Source organism: Hyperolius riggenbachi, chromosome 3, assembly GCF_040937935.1.
Source record: "Hyperolius riggenbachi isolate aHypRig1 chromosome 3, aHypRig1.pri, whole genome shotgun sequence".
Taxonomy (NCBI): Eukaryota; Metazoa; Chordata; class Amphibia; order Anura; family Hyperoliidae; genus Hyperolius; species Hyperolius riggenbachi.
Genome location: NC_090648.1, coordinates 274,098,437 through 274,112,134, shown reverse-complemented (window position 1 = coordinate 274,112,134; position 13,698 = coordinate 274,098,437). Strand labels below are relative to the sequence as shown.

The following is a 13,698-nucleotide window of genomic DNA, read 5'->3' as shown; positions in this document are numbered from 1 at the left end:
ATATGTAATGGTGGAATATATATTTTAATACAATGAATTTTGCCTTCCTCTGTTTTAGGCAGTGGCTTCCAAAGTCAAAAATGGTTCCTCTTGGGATAGATGAAACCATTGACAAATTGAAGATGATGGAGGGACGTAACTCAAGTATTCGGAAAGCTGTTAGAGTTGCTTATGACCGTGCTCTGAACCATTTAAGTAGGGTTCAAGGAGACTCAGTTAGTGACTTCAGTGATATTGACTAATGAAGGTGCTATGAAGATACACCATGCCTCATGTACTCTTAAGCTTTATCTCTAACCTCTTCCTCCGAAAGAATGTACTGTAAACAGGATTCCTAACCTATGAAGTTTGAAGATGTTTTGGAAAGGCGCATGCAACTATTGCTGCCGTATGGGTGTTTTTACCTTACTGTAGATTGGAGGAGCTTCCACTAAAGTTGTTATACCTTGTGAATAGTGTTCATAATATGTACATAAATGTATATTGGGAAATACTTAACTTATTCTGACTTTTGACGTAGTTATTCCAATCAGGTGTAAGCCTGTTGAAACAGTTTTTATTTGCTCCAAATTTAGATGTACAATTGTAATTTTTTTTAAGTTTGAAAGGGTTGAGCCTTAGCACCACTTTACATAAAGACAAATGTTTTGTAAAACTTCACTAGATTGGAAGATAGCTATGTTTAAAATATATTTAATGTATTGCTACCTAGCATGTCCATTCTCATATTTTGACTACTGTAACGATTTTAAATGCTGTAATTACCATTGCAAAGAGTACAATGTGCTATTAAATGTAGACCATTTTTATTTGAACAGGGCATTGGAAGAATCCACTGGCCTTTGAATGTTGTCGCTATATGTTGTTCCCTTTGCTTATTTAAAGGGGTTTTCCACAGATTTGCTACTCTTCATGAGTTTACTCTTTCTACAGTCCCTTCATGACAATGGGACCCTAGATTTTGGTAGTTTCACAATTTTATTTTAATAATTGGATCTCCGTTTTAAGATCGCCTTGCAGTGACAAAGGGCTCAATCACAAAGACCTGTTTGGTAAAAATTTAATGTGAATTACCTCACGATGCAGTAATTATTTTTTAATATTGACATATTTTCACACGTGCGATAATAGTTAGGTAAATTATCAAACAACTTCATGACAATTCACAAAGGTTTTTACCTCGTGGTATTTCATTCGGTATTTTAACCTTTTTGCATGCCTAGGTTTCAACCCCTTAAGATTGCTAACAATTTTGTAGTTTTGGATGTCACTATTGGTGCAGCAATAACTTTTTGTTACTTATGCCACCAAAGTAATATAGTTTTTGTTTTTTAGGACAATCTAGGCTTTTGGGGGGGGGGGGGGGGGGGGAGAGTAATATATTTTCCAATAATTGTTTAATTTTACGGGCATTTTATGAGGGAAAATTAGGCATAAAGGCAAAAATTACACTTTTTTTTTTTTTTTTGTTTCACCCCAATTTTTGATATGACAAGTTCCACAGTTGTAAAACACCTCAAAATACATTTGGCTCTTTACCATTAAAATACCATCATGCATGCCATATTTCATCAGTAGTTGGGCATGTAGCATACCATTATCGCCAGTCTATATGTCTGAAGCTTCTGGATGCGATTGCTAGGGCGCATAGTTTGTAGATCCCAATGCTGAACAGACATTGCTAGGCAACAGCATAGCGATGCATCTATACAGCGCTGTGTCCCCGAGCTGTAACCCTAGTGATTGCATCTGATTGCTACGGGTGACAGCCATTACAGGTGTACATGTATTTAAAGCCAAGTATAGGTGGTGCAAGGGTTTAATTAGGTAGGCGTTAAAAGTTAACCATGTGGGCACTTTATTATTTAATGGGACACTGTCACTTTAAACTTTTTCAACTTTCAACGAACTATTGCTGCTATGAAGCAGTCATTCACTTTTTAAACTGGTCCATGTACATTCACGTGCTGGAGTGTGCGGCGGCGGGATTAGTGCAGAACCTGACTCTTGTCCAACAACACCTAATGGTTAATGAATTATGCATCATAACATTTGGTATCTTAAAGAAGCATGCAATATTTCATTAGATAGCTCAAAGAATCATGCAATTTTTCATTAGTCGTTTTAAAGAATCGTGTGGTATTCTGTATCTTAAAGAATCCTGCAGTACTTCATTCAATATTTTTTATACTAACCACTGAAGAGCAAGTCCAAGCTACGTAAAATTAACATAAATTATGTATCCGCTCAAAACCATTGGCATCTTATTAACCATTTTTAATTGCTAAACAATATTGAGGATTTGTGTTTTACAGCACATGAAATTGGAGAGAAAAAAGTTTTCATTAGCTTTCTAACTTTTCTGAATAGTTTTAACTTGCCTCTTTTTTTTCTTCCACTTGGTTTCCTCTTTTCTCTTCTTGCACAGGACAGAAGGAAACCATAGACAAAGGTACCCTGTAGGTATATAGAGAGTTTAGCCTGTCTAATTCCCTCTCATTTGCGTCTAATCACAAATTGTAATTTGATCTCTCCCCTGTGTCAGCTGACTGCCACGGCAGATAAGCTCATTTGAAAGCACAGGATGTTAGCAATATATCTGCTTCCATGAAAGCAGGAAGTAGAAGCAATGGAGATTTATTGCAGTATTTGTATCAACTGTAACAAAGAAATCATTTTTATTGAAAAGTTATTATGAAGTTCTAAGTTCAGGACTGCTTTTACACCGATCTGTTACCTTTGGAATGGCTGTTTCTTACCAACAGCTCCAGGCTGGAGATTAAATAGCAAATATGTTATTTGTTTTACTGCTTGTGTTATCCTTTGTGAATTGACATTTTTGAAGTATTTACCTTAGAAGTTTGGTCATTTATCTTACTAGTCGTTAATTTTTCTACTTTGTGAATTGAGCCCAAAGTAAGTTAGTGTACCAGAGACGACTACATGAAAAGTTGTATACATACCTGGGGCTTCCTCTAGACCCATCCTCACGGATCACTCCCACACCGCCGTCTGCCGCCTTCATCTTCAGTAACGGCTCCAGTCATTTTGGCCAGTCGACCCCTGCGCAGTGCACTCCTCCATCTCGCTCCCATGGCTGGGAGCGTTCTGCTTTGACGCAGTGCGCTCCTCAGTCTCGCTCTCCTGGCTAGGAGCGTTCTGCACTTGTGCAGTTGCAGAACTCTCCCATCCACAGGAGCAAGATGGAAGACTGGTTAAAATTACGGGACCCACTAACAAAGATCAAGTGGGCTGAGGACGGCGGTGTGGTAGCAATCCGTGAGGGTGGGGCTGGAGGGAAGCCCTAGGCATGTATAAAACTTTTACATGTAGTCGTCTCTGGTTTCCTTTAAATCTGAAACTGGGGTTTGCCTTCTAATTTGTGTGGAAAACTCCTTTAAAGCTCCCACCCAAAGTCCTTCCATGTAGAAAGTACTAATTTTATTTAACAAACCATTTTGTATTCTTGGTGTCATAATAGTATTTCCAAAAATGCATTAAGCAGAATATGCTGGCAAAACGTATTGTCTCTTTCAAAACTGTTGCACTCAATTGCAGCCCAAAGTTTGTTTTATCATTTTTTCCCTCCTTCCTTATACTTCCCTCATTATTTTTAAGATTTTTTTTTTCATGTTTTAAATCCTTTTAATCGTTTGGAGATGAGGGTGTTTTGGCACATTGTTCCCTTTAAAGATCCCACTACCTTTTATCCCATAGATTTTATTTTTTTTATATGCACAAATATATATAAATTTAATTATGTGTGCCTGGGTTTTTTGTTTAAAATATTCATTTGCTTTAAATGGAGAATTTAATTTTGTCAGAATCTATTAACATGTATTTTATATTGAGGGCACATAAATGTCAACATGCTTTTCAAGAAATATGCATCAAAATCTGTCGAAGAATATAAAAGTGCTTTTTGTGTTTTCTTTTTTTATGGAAAGGGGTTTAGGTAACTTGTTCTACTTTAAAAAAGCTTGGTAGCAATAGAACCTTTGGATACATTTTGTATGGTACATGTGATGTATATAGAATTAGTACTTTATTTTTATTTTTAAACCTAAAGCATTATGTTAGGGACATATACGTATGATGGGTTTCCAGAGCTGCATTTTTATATTAAATAAAAAAAGTCAAGATTTTGATGTACTTCTGAAATCTAGTCCTACTATTCTTTGATTATCTGACCAATGTGTTTTTATTCTGTTAATATGTGTACTGCAGCTTTTCTGGTGCAAGAGTTGCTTTGTTGAAAACTTTTATGCTCCTTTTTTTCTTTTTTCTTTTTTTTTTTTTAAGAATTTGCTACATCCACAGCTTGAATTTAACTCGCCCAAGAATGTTTTGAGTGAAAATCCTTGATGTAATTGAGTGTGTTCAACTCAGTCTATGGCCTCCCCTGATCAACCAAAGAGTAACATCTCTATAGCTACCTTTAGTGATGCTACTTCTACTCATCCTTTTCTCCTTCCAACCCTCTAAAGGTGGCCACACAGGATACAATAAAATGATCCGATTTTACGGAAATTCGATAAATATGATCAGTTCTCCCGAAAAAATCGAAAGTGTTTTTTTTTTTTTGGTTTTTTTTTTTCCATTTGACTGAAAAATCAAATCAGATTTCCTGTTTATTTCAATTTTATTGATCTGGAATGCTGGAAAATTTTCTTCAATTTTACTAAAGATTGTATGGTGTCTGTTTGTCAATTTATTCATATACACACCCTAGCAATTTTCTCAGTTTCCAATAATTTTTATCATAATTGGGTAAAAATTGAACGTGTGTGGTACATTAGTCATATTATATAAATGTTACAATCAGTCAAACATTTATTGCAACTTTTGAATTGAACAGATATTAAAAAAAAATTGTATGGTGTGTGGCCACCTTAAAGTGAACCAGAGACGAAGCACCCTTATGTATTTTACCATATATATCAGTGGAAACATTAGAAAAAACACCTACCCTGTTCTCTGTTACATTCTGCACTTCTTAGCCTGCTTCTAATCAGCCCTGAAAAAAATCCCTGACTGAGCATTCAGTCTGGCTTTGCTCAGTAATCATTATAGCTGGGTCATTATAGCAGAGCCACAAGGGGACAGGCTTGGGCTTGAAAAGACTTAAGAAAAGACTCTGCTATAAAGATTCCTCAGCAAAGCCAGACTGAATGCGCAGTCAGAGATTTTATCAGGGCTGATTAGAAGCAGGCTGACCAGTGAAGAATGTAACAGAGAGCAGGGTAGGGGTTTTCTGTAATGTTTCCACTGATGTATATGGTAAAATACGAGAGTGCTTCGTCTCTGGTTCACTTTAAGACTGATGTTGGCTGGGAGCCAGACACCATGTCTGAGCAGTAGTTGTGTATCAAATATCACGCACAGCAATAATTTTGGGTACTAAAAATCTACATGAGTACAAAGTTTTGCTCTATGTAGTGAAGAGAATGATGTCTCCTTACAAATTCCAGAACTACCAGAGCTAGGTGGAAGAAACCACCTTTGGCATTAAAAAGGGAAACTCTGCACCAACAAATTTAAAGGGATACTATATGGGGGTAGGTGGAAAATGAGTTGAACTTACCCAGGGCTTCTAATGGTCCCCCGCAGACATCCTGTGCCCGCGCAGCCACTCACCGATGCTCCGGCCCTGCCTCCGGTTCACTTCTGGAATTTCAGACTTTAACCACTTAACATCTCAGTCGTTTTCAGCTTATGCATCCGAGCAATGTTCACCTCCCATTCATTAGCCTATAACTTTATCACTACTTATCACAATGAACTGATCTATATCTTGTTTTTTCCGCCACCAATTAGGCTTTCTTTGGGGGGTACATTTTGCTAAGAGCCACTTTACTGTAAATGCATTTTAACAGGAAGAATAAGAAAAAAATGAAAAAATTCATTTGTCAGTTTTCGGCCATTATAGTTTTAAAATAATACATGCCTCCATAATTAAAACCCACGTATTGTTATTGCCCATTTGTCACGGTTATTTCACCATTTAAATTATGTCCCTATCACAATGTATCGCGACAATATTTTATTTGGAAATAAAAGAGCATTTTTTCCGTTTTGCATCTGTCACTATTTACAAGCTTATAAAAAAAAATAGAGAGAAATATTTCATCTTTACATAGATATTTAAAAAGTTTAGACCCTTAGGTAAATATTTATGTGTTTTTTTTTTTATAGTAATGTTTTTTTTTTGTTTTTTTTTTTTATTAAACATTTTATGTGGGCATTTTTGGGAGGGTGGGATATAAGTGTTTTATTTGGGGAAATATTGGTGTATTGTAATGTTTTTGGGCATTTACTTGTAGTTTTACTTTTTGGCCACAAGATGGCAATCTCGATTTTTTTTTTTTACATTACGTCATTTTAAGCGTACAATGTACGCTTAGAGGGACACCGCTTCAGAAAGAGCGAAGCTTCCGAGAGAAGCTGTCGCTTTTTCAGCGGGGTAGAGGAATCCATGATCGGGCTCCATAGTCCGATACATTGATTCCGTGGCTACCGACTCCGCGGCCGGGAGTGCGCGTGCACGCGTGCGATTGGCCGCGGGAGCGCGCCTGTCCTCCTTGACGTTTTTATACGTCAAGGAGGACAAAGTGGTTAAAGTCTGAAAACCACTGTGCCTGCGTTGTCATGTCCTTACTTTCACTGACGTCACCTGGAGCATACTACGCAGGTGCAGACCGTACTGGGACTGCGCAGTATGCTCCTGGTGACATCAGAGGGAGCAAGGACACGGCAACGCAGGCGCAGTGGTTTTCAGACTTTAAAGTCTGAAATTCCAGAAGTGAACAAGAGGCGAGTCCGGAGCAACAGTGAGTGGCTGCGCGGGCACTGGATGTCTGTGGGGGACCATTAGAAGCCCCGGGTAAGTTCAACTCATTTTCCCCCTCCCCCCCCCCAAAACCCCTTTTCCCTGTCAATCTCATATTGACTTTTATTTGTGTATCTGTCAGTACAGCTATCAATCTTGCTACTTCCCAGATATATTACTTGTAATAACATTTTCAGTGGAAAGAAAGAGGGTAGGTAGGCAGGCAGCAACAGTATGACAGTATAATTCTAAAAGTAAATCAATCTTCCTATGCCCCTCCATTCCTCCGCTGGGACCAGTTTTACATTGCTCATGGCCATGTTCCCCTCAGTATATGAGGCAGGGGCAATGTATGGTATTGGCAGTAGCAAAGGAGCTGGCCCTGCACAAAGGAAAAAGCTCCATGCTACTGGGCAGGCCTGCCTGAGTAATGCAGCCATGCTTCTACACAGAGGGGACATTGGCTGCAAATAAGCAGATCCTGGCCAGCAGCAGAGGGATCTGGGTGAATCAGTCTACAATTGTAAGTATCTATTCTTTTGTGTTAATGTAATTTGTTCTACACTGGAGTAATACAGGCATAAGAATCATTTTGACAAAGGCTTTCAAATAGGCTCAGGTAGAGCCATTCAGTACTCAGATAATGTCTTTATTAGTACCTACATTGTTTGCATACCCAATGTTCTCTCCTTTTTATAATAGGCAGTATTTCATGCGTCTTAGTGCCATCTTGTGGACAAAATGAAAACTTCACCGCTTGGAAAAGTTCAATGAACAATGTCTGCAGAAATAATGCAGCCATATTGTGAAATGGATGCATTCACCAGAAAATGACACACAAGTAGCCTGCATAGCTGAGTTACTGCCAGCTATTCAAGTTGTATAACCTCCTTAGCAATTTTCTGTGTGCAGATGTATTGGCATTTGTAGTTTTTCTGCAACATTTTAGTTGCATGTTCTTTTGCTATTTGCAATCCACATGATCTGATGCACTGTATGGAAGACTAGATCTGATGTGCACAGTAGTTGATGGTCAATAATATGCTAATCTGGCTTACATGAAAATGTAATCCAAATTGTATGCAGTTTTGAATTACATTAGTCAAAATGACAAAAAGTGCTTTTGGAGTGCCTCAATTTCAAACTGCATACAATTTGCACTACATTTGTATCTAATTGACCATCACTGACAATAATGTCACTTTTTTGGATGCACTGCAGCCTGCTGCCACCATGCAGGACAATTGATTGGGGCAAGCATGGCAACAGGACCATTCAAGTTCATGGATCTTTAGCAAGCTCTTGCGTACTTCTCTGTATGTAAATCTATTCATTTGTTTGTGTAAAAGGAGTTCACAACAATGCCATACAAGTAAGGCTGTGGTCACAGTGCGGCGTTGTCTAGCCTGCAAAAGCAGGATCACATTGGGGGAAAAAGTAGCTTATGTAGTTACTGAAATTTTAGTTTGAGTACAATACCACTTTAAGGTTCCTTAATGGAAGGAGAAGTGGAAGTTACATATAGTTATTTGGGTTGAAAAAAGGAGTTCAACCAGAAAATAAAGTACAACACCAGCCTGCCCCCTCACATATCCCTGTTGATCCAGAGGAAGACAAAAAAACCCTTACAAGGCATTGTCCAGTTAGCCCCAAAAGGGAAAAATGTCTTCCCGACTCCAGATGGCAATTAGTTAAAATCCCTGGATCAACACCACTGGGCATTACCTAGTAATTATAGCTATGGGTGTCTTTCAACGCAAGGAAAGCACCCTTTAAATGCAGATGTAGAATTTGCCATAACTACTTCCTGTAGCAATGCATTCCACATCTTAACCATTTCAGCCCGCGGGGATTTTTCACCTTATGTATCAGAGCAATTTTCACCTCCCATTCATTCGCCAATAACTTTATCACTACTTATCACAATTTATTGATCTATATCTTTTTTCCGCCCTTTAGCAAACCACACCACACATCTATAGTCTTCAAAAATATGCAATTTATTCAATACGATACAACAGCACTATAAACATGTAAAATCAATTAAAACATGTGCCGCCTATGTCTTTAAAAAACCATGAGATTATACAGCGCTCAATATATCGATATGAGTAGCCCCAGGGGTGCTCACAGAAGAGCCACCCGCTGGGCATGAACCCGGGTTCAGTTAATTGCAAGTATACATGTGATAAAGTGCAATCTGTCCTAATGACAGTAACTCCTAATACATGTGCTAAGTGCTATCAATATGATGCAATATAACCAAGATGCAATATGATCAAACAATCCTAAGTGAATACACAAACCTGTGAGGCTGAAACACAAATTCCCAAAAGTGACTATGATACTGCATACTAAGCAAGCAACAAAGTGGACACAAGAGCAATATACTTATCCGGACAAGAGTGCTCTTGTCCGGATAAGTATATTGCTCTTGTGTCCACTTTGTTGCTTGCTTAGTATGCAGTATCATAGTCACTTTTGGGAATTTGTGTTTCAGCCTCACAGCACTTTATCACATGTATACTTTCAATTAACTGAACCCGGGTTCATGCCCAGCGGGTGGCTCGTCTGTGAGCACCCCTGGGGCTACTCATTGATTATTATATATCGATATATTGAGCGCTGTATACTCATGGTTTTTGATGACATAGGCGGCACGTGTTTTAATTGATTTTACATGTTTATAGTGATATTGTATTGAATAAATTGCATATTTTTGAAGACTATAGATGTGTGGTGCTGTTTGCAAAAAGGCCTAGTTCTTTTGCCTCTACACAATTCTCTGTTGGTCCTAGCACACACATTGATAGTGTTGCAGAGATACCTCCCTTGTTTTTTCCGCCCTAAATTTAGGCTTTATTTGGGTGGTACAGTTTGCTAAGAATTCTTTTATTTTTATAAATGCATTTTAACAGGATTTATGAGAAAAAATGGAAAAAAAAATGATCATTTCTCAGTTTTTGGCCATTATAGCTTTAAAATAATCCACACTACCATAGTTAAAACCTATGTATTTTATTTGCCGTTTCTCGGTTATGACACCATTTACATTTTGTCCCTATCACATGTATGGTGCCAATATTTTATTTGGAAGTAAAGGTGCATTTTTTCTGTTTTGCGTCCATCACTTTTTACAAGCTTATAATTTAAAAAATGTTTGTAGTATACCCTCTTCAAATGCATATTTAAAAAGTTCAGACCCTTAGGTAAAATTTAATGGAAAAAAAATACAAAAAAAAAATTAGACAAATAGTTATTTGGGTAATATTTTGGTGTGTTAATTTTTAATGTTATGTGTAAATTGTAATGTAAAAAATATGTAGATGTAGTTTTACTATTTGGCTATAAGATGGCCACCTTGAAGTTTTTTTCCCCTCCTTGTGCTTCTTGCTAAGCGGAAGCACAAGGGGGATGTGGAGATTTTTACGTGCAGAAAGACAGAAGCCTCTTGTAAGAGCGATTCGGTTTTTCTGCCTGCGACACGGATCGGTGATCGGAAACCATGTTCCCATTCACTGATCCCAGGGCTACCGGGGGATGCGCCGAAGCGCGGCACCGTGACAGAAATGGTTAAACACTTGCTGTGAAGAATCCTTTTCTAAATAAATGGCTAAAACGGTTTTCGTCCATGCGCAGATCATTTCCCCTAATCCGTTGTAAAAGCTTTGGGACAAAAAGCTCATCCGCCAAGCTTTTATATTGCCCTCTGACGTATTTATACATATTAATTAGATTCCCTCTAAGGCATCGTTTCTCCAGACTAAATAAACGCAGTTTATCTAACGTTTCTTGGTAAGTGAGACCTTCCATCCCTCATATCAATTTTGTTGCTAGTCTCTGTACCTGCTCTAAAACTGCAATAACTTTCCTGTAGAGTGGTGCCCAGAACTGAATTTCATATTCCAGATGTGGCCTCACTAGAGTTAACTTGTTGAACCAACGCAGTACGAATCTACATCCAGCAGGTGGTGCTACGGCTCTGACTGGACTTAGATTCAACGTCGCAATGAATAGCGCGTTACCGCCCATCTGAACCTGCTACAATTCGCTCGCTCTGCCGCCTAGAAGATAGCAGAACCCTGTAAGCAGGTCAGGAGCTGCTTTCATTGGCTCCTGACCGCGTGATCACGTTAGCTCCTGTTGATAGACGGCGTCAGGAGCCAATGAAAGCAGCTCCTGACCGGCTGTCAGCATTCTACCGGCAGAGAGAGGAGTCTGCGGAGATGAGGCAGCGTCGTGACCGGTGAGAGTGGTGAGTATGTGCTGCGATTCGTTTGGAGGCAGCGTTTTACCATAGCAGCAGTCTCTGGGGGAAAATGGCAAGATTGCTTTCTACTGCATCTTCCAGGTCATTAATAAATAAAGTGAAGAGCACTGGACCCAGTACTGACCCCTGTGGGACACCACTGCTAACAGTCACCCATTTTGAATAAGATCCATTAACCACACTGGTTTCTATCCATTAGCCAGCTCCCTATCCATGCACAACACTCTTCCCCAGTCCATGCATCCTCAACTTTTGCACCAGAATTTTGTGAGGAACAGTGTTGAAGGCCTTTGCAAAGTCCAAGTATATCACATCTACAGCATTCCCAATATCCACATTAGCGTTCATTACCTCATAAAAGCTGAGCATGTTAGTCAAACGGGACTGGTCCTTTGTAAACCCATGCTGATGCTGAGAAATAAGATTTTCTACTATGAAGTCTTGTATAGTATCTTAGTAACCACTCAAATAGTTTGCACACAACTGACGTTATAACAGCTTACAGGTCTATATATACCCAGATCTGATTTTTTGCCCTTCTTAAATAATGGGAAAATGTGGGCTGTATGCCAATCTATTGGAACTCTGCCAGTTGAAAAAGAGTCACAAAAGAAAAGATAAAGGAGTTTGATAACTGAGCTTATATCCCTTAGGACCTGAAGATGTATGCCATCCAGTCCCGGTGCCTTATCTATTTTTAATTTATTTAGTCTTGCCTTCTCTTCTTCCTGCGTTAAAGAGACTCTGAAGTCTCTAAAAAAAATAATTTTTTTATTACAAAATCCACTTTAACATAATAGTCCTACCTAAACCGCCGCATCCCCGCCACTCTAACGAAATCTCCCAAACTCGCCGGGGGGGCAATCCGGGCAGCACTTCCGTGTGAGGCAGGGCTATGAGCTGCAGCCCTGCCCCACACGTGTCTGTCAGTGGCGGATCACCGCCTCTCCCCCGCCCCTCGGTCTTCCTTCACTGAGGGGTGGGAGAGAGGCGGAGATCCGCCACTGACAGACGCGTGTAAAGCAGGGCTGCAGCTCATAGCCCCACCTCACACGGAAGCGCGTAGGACAGCAAAATCCACGACCAAGAAATTTGTGGATTATGCAGGGGAGAGGGAGGGTGCGTTAGGGGGGATTTAGATAGCTTACAGCCGCAGGGATGCAGCGGTTTAGTTAGGGCTAATATGTTAGAGATTCTAAAGTCTCTTAAAAAAAAACAACAATTTTTTATAGCTAAATTCTATAAGTATTTAATATTACAATTGGAAGATTGAGACCTTTCTGCATCTGTAATTTGCAACAGCAATGTTTCCCTTGTGAAGGCAAAAACAAAGAAAGCATTTAATAACTCCACCTTACCTTAGGCCATTCATCATTGAGTTCCCACCCTCATCCTTTGAGTCCAGTACAGTCAACCTTTCTTTTTTTTAGAGTTGAAATACTTGTAAAACTTCTTTGGGTTAGATTTGATATCCCTAGTGATTTTGATTTTCAGCTTCAATCTTTGCCAGCCTAATTTCTTTTTTACAACTTTTATTGCACTCCTTATAATTGCTTAATGCAGCCTCCCTCCTGTTAGGACCTTTTAGGCCAGGGGTCGGGAACCTATGGCTCGCGAGCCACATATGGCTCTTTTCGCCCCTTCATATGGCTCTCTGGCTCACTAAAACGTGTGACAGAGCGGCCAGGGAGACTGAGTTAAATTCAAATCAATGTGCTGCTGCCGCTGCCTCCTCCTTGCGTCTATCTGCGGTTCTGTGGAAGGGGGAGGCTGAGATCAGAAGATAGACTCTATCAGATGAGTCTCCGGCTCACTAAAGAACGGGTGACAGAGTGGCCAGGGAGACTGGGGTAAATTTGAAATTAGTGCGCCGCCGCCCCCTCCTCTGTACCCGGCCTCCTCGCTGCACTGCACCGCCTCCTCTCACATGGCCAAGCTGTGAGCCGCCTCCTCCAACCGCCGCGGCCAGCGTATTTTAGCTCCGCCCCTATTGTGACACCGAGTGCAGGGACTGGGGGTCTGAGATTGCAGCTAGTGATATCAGCTGAGCCTGCGCTTTGAAACTCCGCATTGTTTGAACTTTGAAGCTGCTTGGCCTGGTGATTGTGTTTGCAGCACTATTATCCTATTAAACCTGCGATTCAGCAGCTCACCTGCCTGCCCCCCACCAAGCAATATCACCTGCCCACCCCACACCTTGACCCCGAGCCGGGACAAGGTCCTCCAGCACCCAAGGCTGAGACACCAAAGTGCGCCCCTCCATCCCTCCCACCCCAGCCGTCACACACTGATTACTATTAGACTAAGAGGTGCCGCAGAGTCCCCAACAACTTAATCTCTAATTATCTGGCTTGCAGTCACTGCCATGTATCCCCTTTTTCTTATTTTTCTCTGCTTCAAACACAATAGGGGAATAATAGCTGAGTTGTGCGCCCCCTCCTACACTGTGCCCCGAGGCTGGAGCCTCTCTGGCCTTGGCCCGGCCCTGCCTTGACCTACCTCTCCACACCCTGACCTGCCGCTTCAATCCTGACCTGCCTCTCCCACCCAGCATCCTAACGTGGCTCCCCCCCACCCTGCAACCTTACCTTCCTCACCC

At 40.4% G+C, this 13,698-nt stretch overlaps 1 protein-coding gene across 3 annotated transcripts in view; it reads left to right on the top strand.

The window, feature by feature from the left end:
* The window catches only part of BRD1 (bromodomain containing 1), a 78,297-nt gene extending 76,950 nt beyond the window's left edge, over positions 1 to 1,347 (top strand). For all 3 annotated transcript variants that reach the window (XM_068276333.1, XM_068276332.1, XM_068276331.1), the window contains one exon: positions 59 to 1,347. In XM_068276333.1, coding sequence (XP_068132434.1) covers positions 59 to 242 — 184 coding nt within the window. In that variant the 3' untranslated portion in view covers positions 243 to 1,347. The remainder of the gene's footprint in view (positions 1 to 58) is intronic.
* Positions 1,348 to 13,698: the final 12,351 nt, after the last annotated feature.